General features: G+C 41.8%; 1 protein-coding gene across 50 annotated transcripts in view; it reads right to left on the reverse strand.

Annotated features, from left to right (window-relative positions):
- The window catches only part of l(1)G0196 (inositol hexakisphosphate and diphosphoinositol-pentakisphosphate kinase), a 525,389-nt gene that overhangs the window by 239,500 nt on the left and 270,479 nt on the right, over positions 1-15,410 (reverse strand). For all 50 annotated transcript variants that reach the window (XM_067124577.1, XM_067124561.1, XM_067124576.1 and 47 more), the window contains one exon: positions 13,933-14,058. In XM_067124577.1, coding sequence (XP_066980678.1) covers positions 13,933-14,058 — 126 coding nt within the window. The remainder of the gene's footprint in view (positions 1-13,932; positions 14,059-15,410) is intronic.

The following is a 15,410-nucleotide window of genomic DNA, read 5'->3' on the forward strand; positions in this document are numbered from 1 at the left end:
GATGTTGGTAGCCTCACCTCCTACTGTTCTCTAGCGGTGGAGGTTTGGGATCTCCGGTGGGGGTGTTTCCGGACTCCGGAATGTGTGATTCATTGTCATGTTACCAGTTCTGTTACCATCTCTTGTATTCTATATATATTCATATCCACTGGCGGAGTGAGCTGCTCACTCCGCCATTAGACATTATGTTGTTTTTGGGGTCCGGTGTCCTGCCCTGGGGTTCCGCCGTTTTTATTGCCGGCATCCCTTGTGGTAGGGCCCTGTTGACTCTGCTCTCTCGCTCCACCGGAGTATTCCGGTGGTCGGAGAGCAGCTTGCTTACCGCTTTAATTAATTTATTGTTTGGGAGGCCCGTCTCTGACGGGGGTTTTTTCTTCCCGCCGGAGTCCTCCGGTAGTAGGTTGAAATACCCGTGCCTGCCTAGTTTAAGTTTCTTAGAGCGGTAGGTTCATGTACTTTTCACACTTACAGACTGTGCGTTGTGAGGAGCCAGGATGCACCGCCACCCTCCATCAACCCTACGGACATGTGGTGTGCCGGACCCACGCTGGTTGTGCGGTCCGGCTGGATGATCTCATCGTTTGGCATCCTGATGGCTGTGAGGTTTGCTTCGCTTTATGCAGTTGCATCCAGGATGAGTCGGTAAGCTATTGCCTTTCGTTCCTCATGTTTCTTTCAGTCTAATAGGTACTCATATTGTAATCATATCTTTTATGTTACAGTATGTTAGTCCTGATTTCCTGCTCTCTTTCAGGCTGACGAGTCCTCTAAGAAAGAGGCCCTTGAGTCTCTCTGCGCCTGGGTGGCTGGGTTCAGAAGGAACGTGCCGTCGGGGAATCCTTACGTCCTCGACGCGAGCCTGAGAGACCTGCTCTACCTCGGCGCCCGGGTTGCTGCTGCTGTTCCGGCGGAATTGGCTACCCCTATCATACAGCAGTTCCGGGACGTGACCCAGCCACCCCAAGAAGACCCCCTGTACACGTAGGTTTCGGAGGACGTCGCCGCCTTAGACTTGGACCTGGAGCCGATGAATACGGAGCCGGACCAAGGGGTAGGTAGAGAGGTAAGTGAGGTTGCGGGGGCGGGCGCCCTTTTTGATTCCCCATCATCCTCTGCTTCTTCTTTTACAGGGTTTAGTAAGTCTTCCTTCTTGAGGGACAGGGCTCCATCTGCTGTCCCCAAGTTGAAGCTGAAGACTTCGTGGAAGGCGAAGGGCTTCAAGTCCTCGTCTTCCCATAGCATCTCCTTCCCCGTCGAAGGCTAAGGTTGCTGTACCTGTGGCCTCCGGGAGCAAACCAGGAACCTCGGGCAAAAGAGCGAGTAAGAGGGCGCCAAAACCAAGCCCTCCTCGCCAGCCTGCCTTTGACCCTGAGGTGTTTGCTAATTCGTTGCTCGAGAGATTCTCGGCGGAGGTTGAGGCGAAGCTTTCCAAGATCACAGAAAAGCTTCACAGCCACGATACTCTACTGGCAGATATGGCTCGCTCCGGCGGGGCCGATCCACAGTATGAGATCCCAGATACGGCTGACCTCCCTCCCTTCGATGTAGGGAACCCATGGCATTTTGCTCTTCGTGCCATTTGGCACGAAGACACCCTGACTATTGAGGGTCTTGGCACGAGGCGTCTGGAGGAATTGGAGTTCTTCCCTCCTGATCTCCTGCCCCCTTACCCAGGCTTCGTTAGGCTGACGGAGGAAGCCTGGGTACGCTCAGACAAGGTCCCTAGGGAGACAGTGATCTTTCCGAGGGACCAGGCGCAGTCTGCTCTCCTGCGCACTCTTACGGAGTGGCAGGCAGAGAATACGAAATCGACTCCTTTCAAGGGCAACTACACCATGTTTTCATTGGGTGATAAGTTGCCCACTCCCTGCCTTAACAAAATCGCTCTGGTTACGGCTCAGGCTTGCATTGATGGCAATCCCTTGCCTCAGCTGAGGGAGACAGACTTCACACATCCCTGGTATTCCCAGGGGGTGAGGAGTTTTACTGTGGGTAAATTGGACGCTGACTGTGCGTCTTCACAATTTAGTGAACAGCTTCCCAAGCTCCCGGAAGCTTTGCTGAAGGCGGAGTTTCAGGCTCGGTCTCGGTTGGGCCGGTCCTTGAACTCCCTCTGCTTGACAGAAGCGACCACCGTCTCCTGCGCAGAGGAGCCCTTCTTCCAGGTTCTGGCTAAATCCCTGTTAGCAGGGTTTCAGTCAGACCTGTATGATTTTATGGTGGCGAAGTTGGAGTGCCGGAAGTTCATTTTTGCTGATGCCACCATACGTCATGAGCCTAACAAGCTCATGAAGAGTTCTATCTGGGGGGCCAATCTCTTCCCAGATGACGAAGTAGCCAGTGTTCTGAGCGAGGCTACCAGAGCCAATCAGAGCCTTCGCTCTCGTTGGGGTATCTCCGCCTACAAGAGGAAAACCCCGGAATCTGGCAACTCCCAGACCAAGTCTGGTAAACGTTTCAGGCGTCAAAAAGACATCATCACCAGACGGTCGTCCAGGCTGTCCCGGTCTCGGCGGTGGCCCAGCCCTCCACCTCCAAGGGTCAACCCCAACAATACGTGCTGGTCCAACCAGCCCAATCCCTTGCTGCACCCTCGTACGTCTCCTCTGGGGCGTACAACCCTACCTATGAAGGCCGTGGGTTCTTTCACGGCCTTAATAGGAGCGCAAGGGGGGGAAGAGGTCGAGCCCCATACAGAGGCAAACCTGGCTCTGCCTCCCGGGGAAAACCTGGACGTGGTAGAGGAAGCAAACCCACTTCCTCCCACTGAGACCAGTCAGGTAGGTGGTCGCCTTTACTGGTTCAGAGACCAGTGGTCCTTCAGTCCTTGGGCACACAGCATTGTGTCCAAGGGTCTGGGTTGGAGCTGGATCAAGGACCCCCCTCCCCTGATCAGATTTTACCAACCACCCTCCAAAGCCCTACAGGACTATGTGACGGAACTGCTCAACAAGAGAGCAATAAAGAAAGTAAGGCACCTCAAATTTCAGGGCAGGTTGTTCACTGTCCCAAAGAAAGATTCCGGTCAGCAAAGAGTGATTCTGGATCTGTCGCGTCTAAATCTTTATATAAAATGCGACAAGTTTCGCATGCTTACGGTGGCTCAAGTACGGACTCTACTTCCGCGTGGAGCCGTCACCACCTCTATTGATCTTTCAGACGCTTACTATCATGTCCCGGTTGCGCAGAACTTCTCTCCCTTCCTGGGTTTCAGACTAGGGAAGCAAGCCTACTCCTTCTGGGTCATGCCTTTCGGTCTCAATATAGCCCCCAGGATATTTACAAAGCTGGCGGAAACAGTAGTTCAGCAGCTCCGGTCCCGAGGGATCTCCCTAGCAGCGTACCTGGATGATTGGATAATCTGGGCCCCAACAGTTCAAGAGTGCCGGAAGGCTACGGCCATAGTCATCAAATTCCTGGAGTCGTCAGGCTTTCAGCTGAACAGGGAGAATTCCCGCTTGACTCCGGAGTCCCGGTTTCAGTGGCTGGGCCTCCAGTGGGACCTGTCCTCGTACAGGCTATCCCTCCCGCCGTCCAAACGGAAGGAGAGAGCCTCCGTTACCAGAAAATTTTTGAAGGACAAAGCAACATCCCGCCGGTCCCAAGAAAGAATCTTCAGCTCCCTTCAATTTGCCTCAGTGACGGACCTGCTCTTAAAAGCGAAGTTAAAAGACATAAACAGAATGTGGCGGAGACGAGCCAATGTCAGGCTCAGAGACAGGATCTCTTCCATCCCACGAATCTTGAAGGTGAGACTGCGGCCTTGGTCCACAGTCAGCGGCCTGTCAAAGTCAGTCCCGCTTCAATTCCCTCCTCCGGCGCTGGTAATTCACACAGCCGCTTCATTAAGCGGCTGGGGAGGGTATTCGCCAAAACAAAAAGTACAAGGAACATGGTCTACAATGTTTCAACAGTTCCATATAAACACCTTGGCAGCTATGGCGGTGTTTCTAACTCTAAAGAAAATCCGCCCCAGCCGGATTCACATCAGGCTGGTGTTGGACAGCGCCGTGGTGGTTCATTGCATCAACAGGGGCGGCTCCAAATCAGGTCGCGTAAACCAGGTGATGGTAGCTATCTTCTCCTGGCGAACAAGCACGGCTGGCATCTGTCAGCCACCCACCTAGCGGGGTGCGGAACGTGGTGGCGGATTCCCTGTCTAGGACCACTCCGTTGGAGACGGAGTGGTCTCTGGACGGAAAGTCATTCAATTGGATTTGCCGCCGGGTTCCGGGACTCCAAGTGGATCTGTTCGCGACGGAGAGCAACTACAAGCTTCCTGTTATGTGGCTCCAAAACCTGGACCCCAGGCCTATGCCACGGACGCGATGACCATAGACTGGAACAACTGGGAGAGGATCTACTTGTTTCCCCAATAAACATGTTATTGAAGGTACTACACAAACTCAGGTCATTCAAAGGCCAACTGGCTCTGATAGCTCCCTATTGGCCGAAGAGCAACTGGTTCCCTACTTCAGGAGCTCAAGTTGCGGTGTCATCAGATTCCCAATCCCAGATTGACCCAAGTAGTACAAACCAAGACTGTGTCAGCTTCCTTAAGAATTCAGAATGCCCTAGTTTTATGGACTTTGTAAAGTTCGCTGCTCAAAAGGGAGCAAACACTGACCCCGTTAACACTCTGTTTTTAGAATCTGATAAGAGGGAGTCTACTCTCAGACAATATGATTCAGCAGTCAAGAAATTAGCATCCTTTTTGAAGGCATCTGAAGCTCAAACTATGACTACTAACCTAGCGGTTACTTTCTTTAGATCATTGTTTGAAAAAGGCCTTGCCCCGGCCACTATTACTACAGCTAAATCAGCCTTGAAGAAAGTATTTTTGTATGGTTTTAAAATTGACCTTACAGATTCATACTTTTCATCCATCCCTAGAGCATGTGCTCGTTTGAGACCCGTAACACGCCCACATTCTGTTACGTGGTTCCTCAACGATGTTCTTAAGTTAGCATCTGATATTGACAACTCACAGTGCTCTTACATGGATCTGTTAAGGAAAACCTTATTTCTGATTAGCTTGGCTTCAGGTGCCAGAATTTCAGAGCTGTCGGCTCTCGCTAGGGGTGGTGATCATGTTAATTTCCTCCCGTCCGAGAAGTCCTCCTTTCCCTGATCATAGATTTTTAGCTAAAAATGAAGACCCTCAGGACAGGTGGTCCCCTTGGAAGGTGGTGCCTCTTCCACAGGACCAGTCCTTATGCCCAGTTTATACCTTAAAGTCTTACCTGCTAAGAACTCCACAGTGTAAGTCGGGTCCTCTTTTTATCAGGGAGAAAGGTGGAACTCTTTCGTTGAATGCTATAAGACAGCAAATTCTGTATTTTATTAAACAAGCCAACCCGGATTCAGTCCCCAAGGTTCATGATATCCGTGCGGTAGCTACCTCTACCAACTATTTTCATAATATGGATTTTGCAGAACTTACCAAGTATATGGGATGGAAATCACCTCTAGTGTTTAAACGCCATTATTTAAAATCACTCGAAGCCCTGAAATTTTCTACAGTGGCTGTGGGGAGTGTCATCCCCCCACCTTAATTATCCTTAATCCTTATCCTTTCGCCCCCGCCCGCCTGCCTCATTTATTTCTCTGCCTGCTCTTCTGGATCAATCATGCCTCACTGCCTTGCTCCTCATAATTGATATTATTATTGCCCTTATTATTAATTTGTCTTGGTGATTGTATGTTAATATGCTGTGAATTTGGATTATCCTAGGGGTACTGGAGCTGTTTTTATTTTGCTCCATGTACCTCAAAAATTTCTGATGTTGTAAATGTCTCTCTTTGTTCTTAGGTGTAAGTTTATGTTTACTTGTTTGTGTCTTTATCTTATTGGGTGTACCTTATTCCACCTGTATTTGCATTATCTGCCTATTTTTGTATATTACTCTTAAGATTAAGTTCATGTACTTACCTGTTATTGAACCTATTTTTCCATAGAGAGATATAATAATTAAATCTATTTTTCATAGCCTGTGTTTTTGTTCAGATCACCTTTTATTTTTATTCTGTAGCTTTGCAGTCTTGGCGTGATTCTCTGTCACTATTTCACCAGGTGACACGGGGCCGAACTCAGAAAAGGGATTTTGACAAAGGAAAAATCTATTTCTGAGGGAGGCCCCATGTCACCCGGTGACCCTCCCAGAAGTTGGTTTTGCCCCCCCTTCTTGCACATGCCAAGCCTGGGGGTGGTGCTAGTCTGGAATGAGTGTAGGTGGCGCTGGAGTCGCTGCTTGGCGGGCGGGTGAGTGTAGGGGCTGGAACGGCTCTCTACTCTCTTCCCGGGGGATTTTGACATGGGGATGTCTATCGAGTGTGGCGCTGTGGTTGTGATTCTTTCACTCACCCTTGGTAATACCGACGTCTTCATTATGGAAGACGCTCGATCTGGGGGTAGTAAATCCAGCATTCCTGAAAGCCTTTTTCTCTGGTATACTTAGCAATATTTATACCTAGAAATTCGTGTTAGTATGGAATTTCACCAGGTGACACGGGGCCTCCCTCAGAAATAGATTTTTCCTTTGTCAAAATCCCTTTTCTCAATTGTAACAACCATTACTGATTGTTTAGTTATTTTCAGGCTCTAAGTATTAGGCCACTTCAGGATTGTCCAAGCTGTTTTTCCATCCTCAGTGTTTGGTAAGCATTATACTCATATTTTATGAAATACAGTACAGGCAGTCCCCGGTTATTGGCGGAGGGTTTCATTCCAGCAACATGACAAAAAGCAAAAATCGCTGATAACTGAAAATCAGTGATTTTCGGCACTTCAGCTCATATCGGTGCCAAAACTTGCAGATTCACATCACTAGACAAGCGCCGTAGAACTGGATCACTGATAATCGAGCCTGCCGATAACCGGGGACTGCCTGTAATCATTGCTTTATTCTCTATGAAGAGTGCAACGGGCAGTTCATAAATAAATTTGAGTCAGAATGGTCACTGCAACATTCACACCAAAGTTCTCATATCAGTCATGTAAACTGATAGCCAGTGTTGCTACCATTCCTACACATCCAATGGCAAAACTATGGGTTAGTTAATCTTTTAGCCCACAGCTTAAACTTTACGTAAGAGCCAATTCTGGCTTAAGGCCAGCTTAACTTAGCAACAAATCTAGGTTACTGTTTTCTTAACAATCCCCTATACTGTACATTGAACTGACAAACCACTGTAGGTGGTACTAAAGCATCTTCTATGGTGGTAGCTATGTCATCACATTCTGTTTCTAAATGCTATATATCTACAAATATTTATCAACATGGCTCCACTAACAAAAGAGTCAAATACAACTCCAACTTCAAGCTGAAGTTATTGAATTTACTGTATTCTCACACAACAATGATGCAGCAAGAAAGTATGGAGTTAAAGAAAAGCTGTTATGAGATTGGGAGAAAAACTACAACTTCCAGAAGATGCCTAAGAAGAAATGTTCTACAAGAAACAGCATCTGTCCTTGGCCTGAACTAGAAAATCAAACCAGGCAAAACCCATCCACATGAAACCCAAAACTTCCAGGAAATTGAAAACTGGTAATCTAGTTTCCATTCAAACCATGAATATAGCAAACCCTTCTAATGAAGTTCCCTTGCCTTGAAGAGTTACATGTGATAGTGGAAATAGATGTAAAACATTAAACGAAAGATTTTGTGTTATGACATTATACTAAAATTGCTCAGAAATTCCCTGATGACCTTAAAAACAATATTACACATTTCCACAGATATGTCATCAGACTCATAGAGCAATAAACAATTACCTGTGGTATCAGACTGATAACGTGGATGAAACAATTTTTGATATACTTGGTAGTGATATGCTAGTGACTAAAATAAGACAATTCTCATAAAAAGTACAGGCCATGACAAGTCTTCACTGTGGTATTAAGCCACCTTACATCTGAAACTAAATAATGCAAATTAAATCTATGGTTATATTCACACTAACAACAATGCCCAATATAAAGTTCCCTCAAAGTGTGTTTTTATTTTTGAGTTTATGCAAAAGGTTGGACAGTGAATCTGGTGTATGATTATATATTAAAAAGGTGAAAAATAAGTGGACAGGAAGTTTAAAAAAAAAGGGACTGTTGGTTAGGGACATTTCCAGATTCCATCTATCAGACATCAAGACACATTTACAAGGAAACGATACTGTAACTGCAATAATTACAGTGGGACTAAATCTTTGCTTCAGCTTTCAATTTAAGGCTAAACAAAGACTTTAAAGACAACACTCATCTGGAGTGGAATAAATGGATGCTTTGTGGAGAAAAGTAACTTACAAAGAATGAAAATATTCATGTTGCACCATTGGAGGCACTGTGCAATTTTGAAGTCTCAAGAGGGTGTTCATGCAGAAACTGTCATGATTATCTAAATCTGTGGGATTTCAAATGCAATCGATGGGGAAGAAGACCATCTGTTATGGCAAGAAAGTGACGAAGAAGAATTTGAGCGTGAAGATTCCAACGATGAAAAGGGAACTTCCAGGGATTCACATCCACTTACAGACCTTTTTACCTCTGATAATGAATGGTACTTTTAGCAAGACTGAAAGATTTTAAAATATCAATGGAGTTAAAATTTCAATTTTCAATTAAATATCAGTACCATTCAAACTTTTTTTTACTTCAAGTCCTACTATGTAGCATCTATGTACTGTAAACTAATAAGGTAAGTGTATTTATATTCAATAACCTGCCTCTGTGTATTACTGAACTATCATAAACCATTATTTGAATTCAGAATGTACTGCTCAGATGAGGCATATTGTAGTTGTCAGACTGGCTGTTTGGATTCATGGTGACTTCGAGAGGAACTCAGCAGGTGTCACTGCCTAGGATATACCACAAACTCAACTCGATTCAAACATTTTGGTCATTGTTTGGTTGTTTACATTCAGTGCATCAGCTCCTGGAAACATTCTGCTATCCTTATAATAATATACACAAAATTTTTAATACCACCTTATTATTTTAATTTGTGTTAAATATGCTATATATGCTAAACAAGCATGACAACACAAGTTCTGACTGGAAATAACTGTGGCAACTTGCTGAGGTAAGACGTGTGCAGCCATTATTAGGACATTTTGTATCTGCCACATATGTTGACCCTTAGTATTGGAATGATTAATCAGGCTATGTAAAAAAAGAAATCTTCATTACACTCAAAACTACATGATGTGAGGTTTTACCACCTCGTGACTATAAAAGAACTTACTTTTCTTCTTTTCCTCTTCAGTGATTGAAGAGTATGGAGATTCTCATACATACAAAAATAGGCTGTGCAAAAGATATGGGTTCATACAGAAAATTAAGGACATATCCCTTGCCTTTTAAATATACATCTGTATATGGATGTTTCATATCATAATAAGGGACATTTTCAATATTCAGTCCTTCAAATAATGCCACAGTTTTTGACTCCTTGTCTGAGTTATCACTCCCAAGGATTCAAAATGAACAAACTTGCTGTATCTCAAGAGATGAAAGAGCCATTCCTAAGTCTTTTGAGGTAAAAGGATGAATGTAGTTTATTCAGTAATTCTACCGTAATCTCTGAACCTAAATAAATGACAAATGTTTCACCTTCAGACTTGCAAGCAAGGTCCAAAACTTTACTAGAGCTGCTAGTTCTGTGGTGGATATGGACAGAGCATTAATTAGTTTGGTGGTGGGAAACACAGGCAATTATAAATTGCAATGACTGTAAAAACTGAACCACTATCGAGGTAACAGCCAAATTTGAAGACTAATGAGCTATAAAAATTTAAGTAAGGGGTGGTACACAAGAATATTTCTATGCAAACTACTAGTAGGACTGATAAACTGTGAAATAAAGTTGTAAAAACACTGATACTGTAATATATTGCTAAAGAAGCATCTACCTACACATTATACCCAAGAAAGACAATAAGAAAAGGACTACCCATGCAAAATAATTCATAGTATAATACTATATAGGGTATTAAAAAAATGCAAAACAAAGCAAAACTTAAATGTTGGGAAGGTAAACCTTAGTTGGCATACAACAAGGCTTAACACTGTCAATGTAAAACAGTATGAAGGAGCTAGAATAATTATTCAATTAAGAAACTCACGATATACAGGGACAACTTAATAAAAGATTAGAAACTTAAGGCAAACTTTGATCAGTAATGTTTTGGTATATGAGCTAACAAAAATATTGCTAGAATAGGAAACCCTAATATCAATAAAATTACTTTGCCAAATGCAAGGTTGGGGAAGGGGGATGGAGTAGGCTGCAGAGAATAAGCTAGCAAAGCATACATAATTACAGTACATTTACCTCATACATTTGTACATTCCTAGAAAACACATGGAGAGAGAATACCTCTACTAATTAAACAATTAAACTAGCATATGTGAACCAAAAACACGTATGCCAAAATATTATTAATCTTAAAGAGCTTTAACCATAGAAGAAATCTGAAAAAAGTCAAGCAGATTACATATAGCAAAGTACAAAATATACGCAGTTTAATAAAGAAATAAAAAAAAAAAAGTCACAAAAGAAGGAGATGCCAAGCCTGTCAGACAGGGACCAACATTATGCTACCATAGACAAATACAGTATTATTTGAACATTAAAAAATCCCAAAAACTATACAGAACACCAGAAGCTTGATATCAGATGTATTAGAGTAACAAAAACATTATTATTAAAAGTCAACACTAAAAACAAAGATCAGCATGTAAAATTAACTATATAATGGCAATGAAAGACAGTGATTTAGAAAACAAGATCGTCATAGAAGAGAAAAAGGTACCCTGTAAAGCATATACTGTGCCCTACTCTAGATGCCAGTTAAGCATGAGGCCAGTAATGCAGACTTGCAGTTCAAGGCTAATTGTAAAGCTAGTACAAAGGCAAGTTGCCTGCATGGCCCAAAAATACCCCTCACTAGCCTAAAAGCCTCGATGAACTGAAAGGTTTGGTAAGACTCCAAGTCAGTGGAAGGGAAGCGTGCAAAAACAAGAAAAAAGATAGAAGGGAAAGTGGGGAAAAAAGAGAGATAAACTTCATGCCTCAGAAAATAGCATGACACAAGTCTCACCTCCATTATCGAAAAATCTGGTCTTACAAGAGATTATCTGTACAGGAATATAACATAGCTGTTCCTGTGTATTGCTATGTATCTGTTTACCTTTGGTGTTCACATAACACATAAACTTAATGTACTTGTGAATTTACAGGCATTAGAGAATAACATCAAAATGCTAAATACTGTAGCTTTTCCATTGGCACAGTGGTGGATAATGCTTGCTGAGATTTCTCATAAACAAAGAAATTTCATCTCAACAGCCTAAAGCTTTCACACCTCAAGACCAGTTGCACAGCAGATATGTACTTATGAGCAATCTTCATTCCTCGTCTTTTGTTTACATTCATTTTCATCACAAATTACAGTACTGTGTTACCTTAGTACCATCACCATCATGTATGTAAGTTATATGTATTCAGTGATTTAATCTAAATGCAGTATATGTCAGCTCTTACAATAAATATGTATCTGTCAAAGGTGATATGACCAGTACCCAGCAGATACTTTCACTACTCCCAGATGCTTTGTGTGGATATGCGCATAGCTCATTTTTGTGTTATAGAGAATAATACATAATACAAAGCTTACTTTAGTTTTCATTTTGAATTTATTATTATAAACACTTATATGCTTTCACTCAAATTATTTGTCAATTTTGAGTAAGTTCATTTCTTACTTTATATATCTCACTTGCACTTCGTATCTCAACTAATTTGTACTTCCCTGCAATCCCACATAACTGCTCTGGGGGGAATATTATCTAAATGATAAGGGGTGGGTCAAGATGAATGAGTGTGCTTTAGGGATAGAAGGATTTAATCTAGCTGGAAGAGAAAAGTCAGCACCTAAAGAGATAATATGTGGAATTCCATGAACATGTTGCTAACTCTTCAGTGCCAGAAGATTCATGCTCCTGGAAAAAGTCACATGGCAAAAGAGGCAAGGCCCTGTTCTTTGAACAAGTGAACCACAATATGGTACTTTCTACAATGAGATGATGACATACATAAGGGTCCTAGTGTTTCAGCACAAGAGGAGTGCTTTAGACTGGTAGTAGAAATTTCCATGAAATGGCTACATTCATGAGGATGAATGTGGAGGGTTAACTCAAGTGGAACACCAAAGCCATCAATTTATTCTAGTTTAGTAAGGAGCAGTGGAACAGTTAAGATAGGTAAAGTATTAAAGAAGATTCTGGTAAGAAAACTACGGTGGTTGGTCATTTTATGCAGAGAGAAAGAGGTCATGTGTGTAAAAGGGTTATGAGCACGGAGGTGGAGGGAAGAAGGAAGGGAAGGCCAAAGTTCATATGGGAGGATAAAACAGTGAATGACAAGTAAGAGAAAGATTTAAGAAGTCAGGATGCATTAGACAGAGGAAAGTGGGGGAGGCTGATAGGAAATGGAGTCCCCACACAGGTATGAGTAAAAAAGAATAAGAAGAAGAAAATGCGGCTTTGAAGAGCAATGATTATAACTCAAATAACAGAGGGATGGATGGACATTGAAGAAAAAGAAAGGAAGCAACCAAAAACTCTTGTTAAACTAGCATTTAAAAGAGAGATGGTCCTAATAACAAATGAAAAGCCAGATATGTAGGACTGAGGGAAGGTCGAGCATGGTGACAGAGTCATAAATCTCCATAGCAGTATGAAGGGTTGGAGATGATCATGGTGATAATAAGCAATGTAAGCCACATCATGGATGACAAATAGTTGATTACAAGCTCTGAATTCTATAAGGGTAAGCTCAAGAAGCAGGATGTGATGATGGTCAGGTGTTATAAGATGTACCATTACCATGCACAGTACAAGACTCATGCAGCCAGCAAGTTATGAGCCATGTAAAACAATCTCTTCACTCTAATATTGATCAGTTAAAGTTGTCAGGTGAGCAGAATAAAAGATGAAGATAGATATAGACATGGCAATAAGAAAATATGACTACCTAACATCAGAAGTACGGCAGAACAGTTGACAAGACTAGAAGCCAAAGAAGGTGATTTGCAAAATGAAAAGAGCAGAGATAAGCAGAAATCACCGAAGAAGATGGGAAACAAGAAAGGTAAGTTGTACCTCTTCCCAGTTATTGTTGAGCAAGGACAAGAAGGTAAGACAGCAATGTAAAGACCGTATGGTTTAAGACCACAGTAAATGCTAACAACCCAGAAGGCACCCTGGAAGAATCCCTAGTTTTTCACCAAATGAGATAATGGACACAGCAGTGTAGTGGAGTCTCACCCAGCACTAATCACTGCTTTGGTAGTTTTGACAGCTATTCAGTATTTCACTGCTGCTTCCAACACTGGATAAAGACATTAGTAACACTAAGAGGTTTATATTTACAGAAAAAAAATATTTTGCAATTTTTGTTTTAATAGCCCATATAATATAATTTAAAATTACCAATTCCTACAATACTAGGATGACAAGAGTACATACCTTGAACACCTAAAGATTAAGACTGTCTACTTTTCTCCTGCAGGAACCAGTACAATATAGCTCCCTAAAATTCTATGCATTCTTAGGGGTACTTTCTGACTACATGAGGAAACTTAGGGTCCAAAATTATTTGATGTAACTCTGGTTTCTCTAGGTTCTCCAATATTCCCAAAAATGTGTATTCCCCTGACTGGATGAAATGTTACATCCCTAGCCTGGACAAATGTGTTGTTTTGAATTCAGGTTAGTCAAAATTCACAAATAAAACATTTCTCAGGTCAGATGAATAGTTGAAACAATGTTTACTTAACTACAATAGCTAACATAACAAATTAATCATTAGAGAAACCAACAAAAAACTCACAACAATATTAATATCAAAACGTTAATAAAATAGCCAGTACCTTGACCACCAGGATACATGCAGCGAAATATACGTCCTAATTCCTCTGCTTGAATTCTTCCTGCAGGAGTTAATTCTCCACCCCACTTGAGGATAAGAACAAGTGATGGTTCTCGTGGTGAGTCTCCTGAAAAATATCATACATCTATATATAAATATTTCAAAGAGTAATAAAAAATTCTGACTACCAAACCTAAAACCACTATTAACTTAAATTCTGTGGGAAAAATTGGTAGACAATTTTTTGCCTAATTCTAATAATAAAATTTTATGCAACTAGCTAACTTCTTTATGACTGACCATAAACCTGTACACAATGCTACAGTATAGTCCTTAATTTCAACGTGTTTACTGGATCAAAATTACTGGCCATCTCCAAAGGGCACACAAATAAACACCCAAGAAGCATGATAAACACTAGGTTTGGCAATTGATGAATATATTGGGCACCAATCAGTCTAAACTTCTTCTCTCTCAAAGTCATCTGCCTGATGATGGTTCCCCTGAACTTTTCCTTATCTTTCATGACAATGTTTAATTTTGCAGCTAAGATCCATACAAACTACATTACAGTTCTTGAGAACCTTCCATAATGTTATGTATTTAAAAATTGCTCTCCTAGCCATTTCCACCATTATTTTTGTTTTTTCTGTTATTTTAAGTTGCTCTACTAATTATTTACTTCTTTGGCAACACTGCTTACCATGCCATTTATGCTATCTTTTCTGCCAAACACCAGTTCTTTACACTGTAGCCTTCTGTTTACATAACACTGAAGTACTTACATGTTCAATTCCACTTGAATAGATAGAAACTGGCATTTTTCTTTTACTTATGAGGTGGAGCAATTAACAAACAGGAGTAATTTTTCCACCATCTTTGACTACTAAATCATCTCAGATGTCACATTTATTTACATTACATGAAACCCTGGGATGTGACATACCATTTATCAAGGTCCTTCAGTATTGGGCTTGAATTCCCTAGCTCTAGGTTAAACCAAAGTAGGCTCGTCAGTTCTTTGCTAACTTATTTACTTGATTAATTAATCTACAGTATTTGGTGTTTACTGTATTGACTGAATGCTATTTGTTACTATCTTATCTATCAAATTTTACTCTTTTTCATCCTTGCTCTATTCTCCCATTTCATACATGAGCATCCCACTCTACGACAGCTTGATATGTAAGTTTATGACCACTGCTCTATGGGTGACCAAACAACAAAATTTCTTACAATCACTTTCATCCCAGAGTTTATCTCAAGAAAGAGCCTTTCTCCAATTTCTTCTACCACTAATGATACAAAAAGACCAGAAGGAAGAGAGTCTCTGAGTTCCCTAGAACCTTTCTCTAATTGATAATTCTCCGAGTTCAATAATGAGCAGTTCCTTGTTTTCCCTCCTACAGAAACTACCCACATTCACTCAACTCTATTGACCACTCTTCTGCCCAATATATTGATTTTCCACTATTTTAC

The sequence above is a fragment of the Macrobrachium rosenbergii genome, chromosome 22, assembly GCF_040412425.1.
Source record: "Macrobrachium rosenbergii isolate ZJJX-2024 chromosome 22, ASM4041242v1, whole genome shotgun sequence".
In the NCBI taxonomy this organism is placed as follows: domain Eukaryota; kingdom Metazoa; phylum Arthropoda; class Malacostraca; order Decapoda; family Palaemonidae; genus Macrobrachium; species Macrobrachium rosenbergii.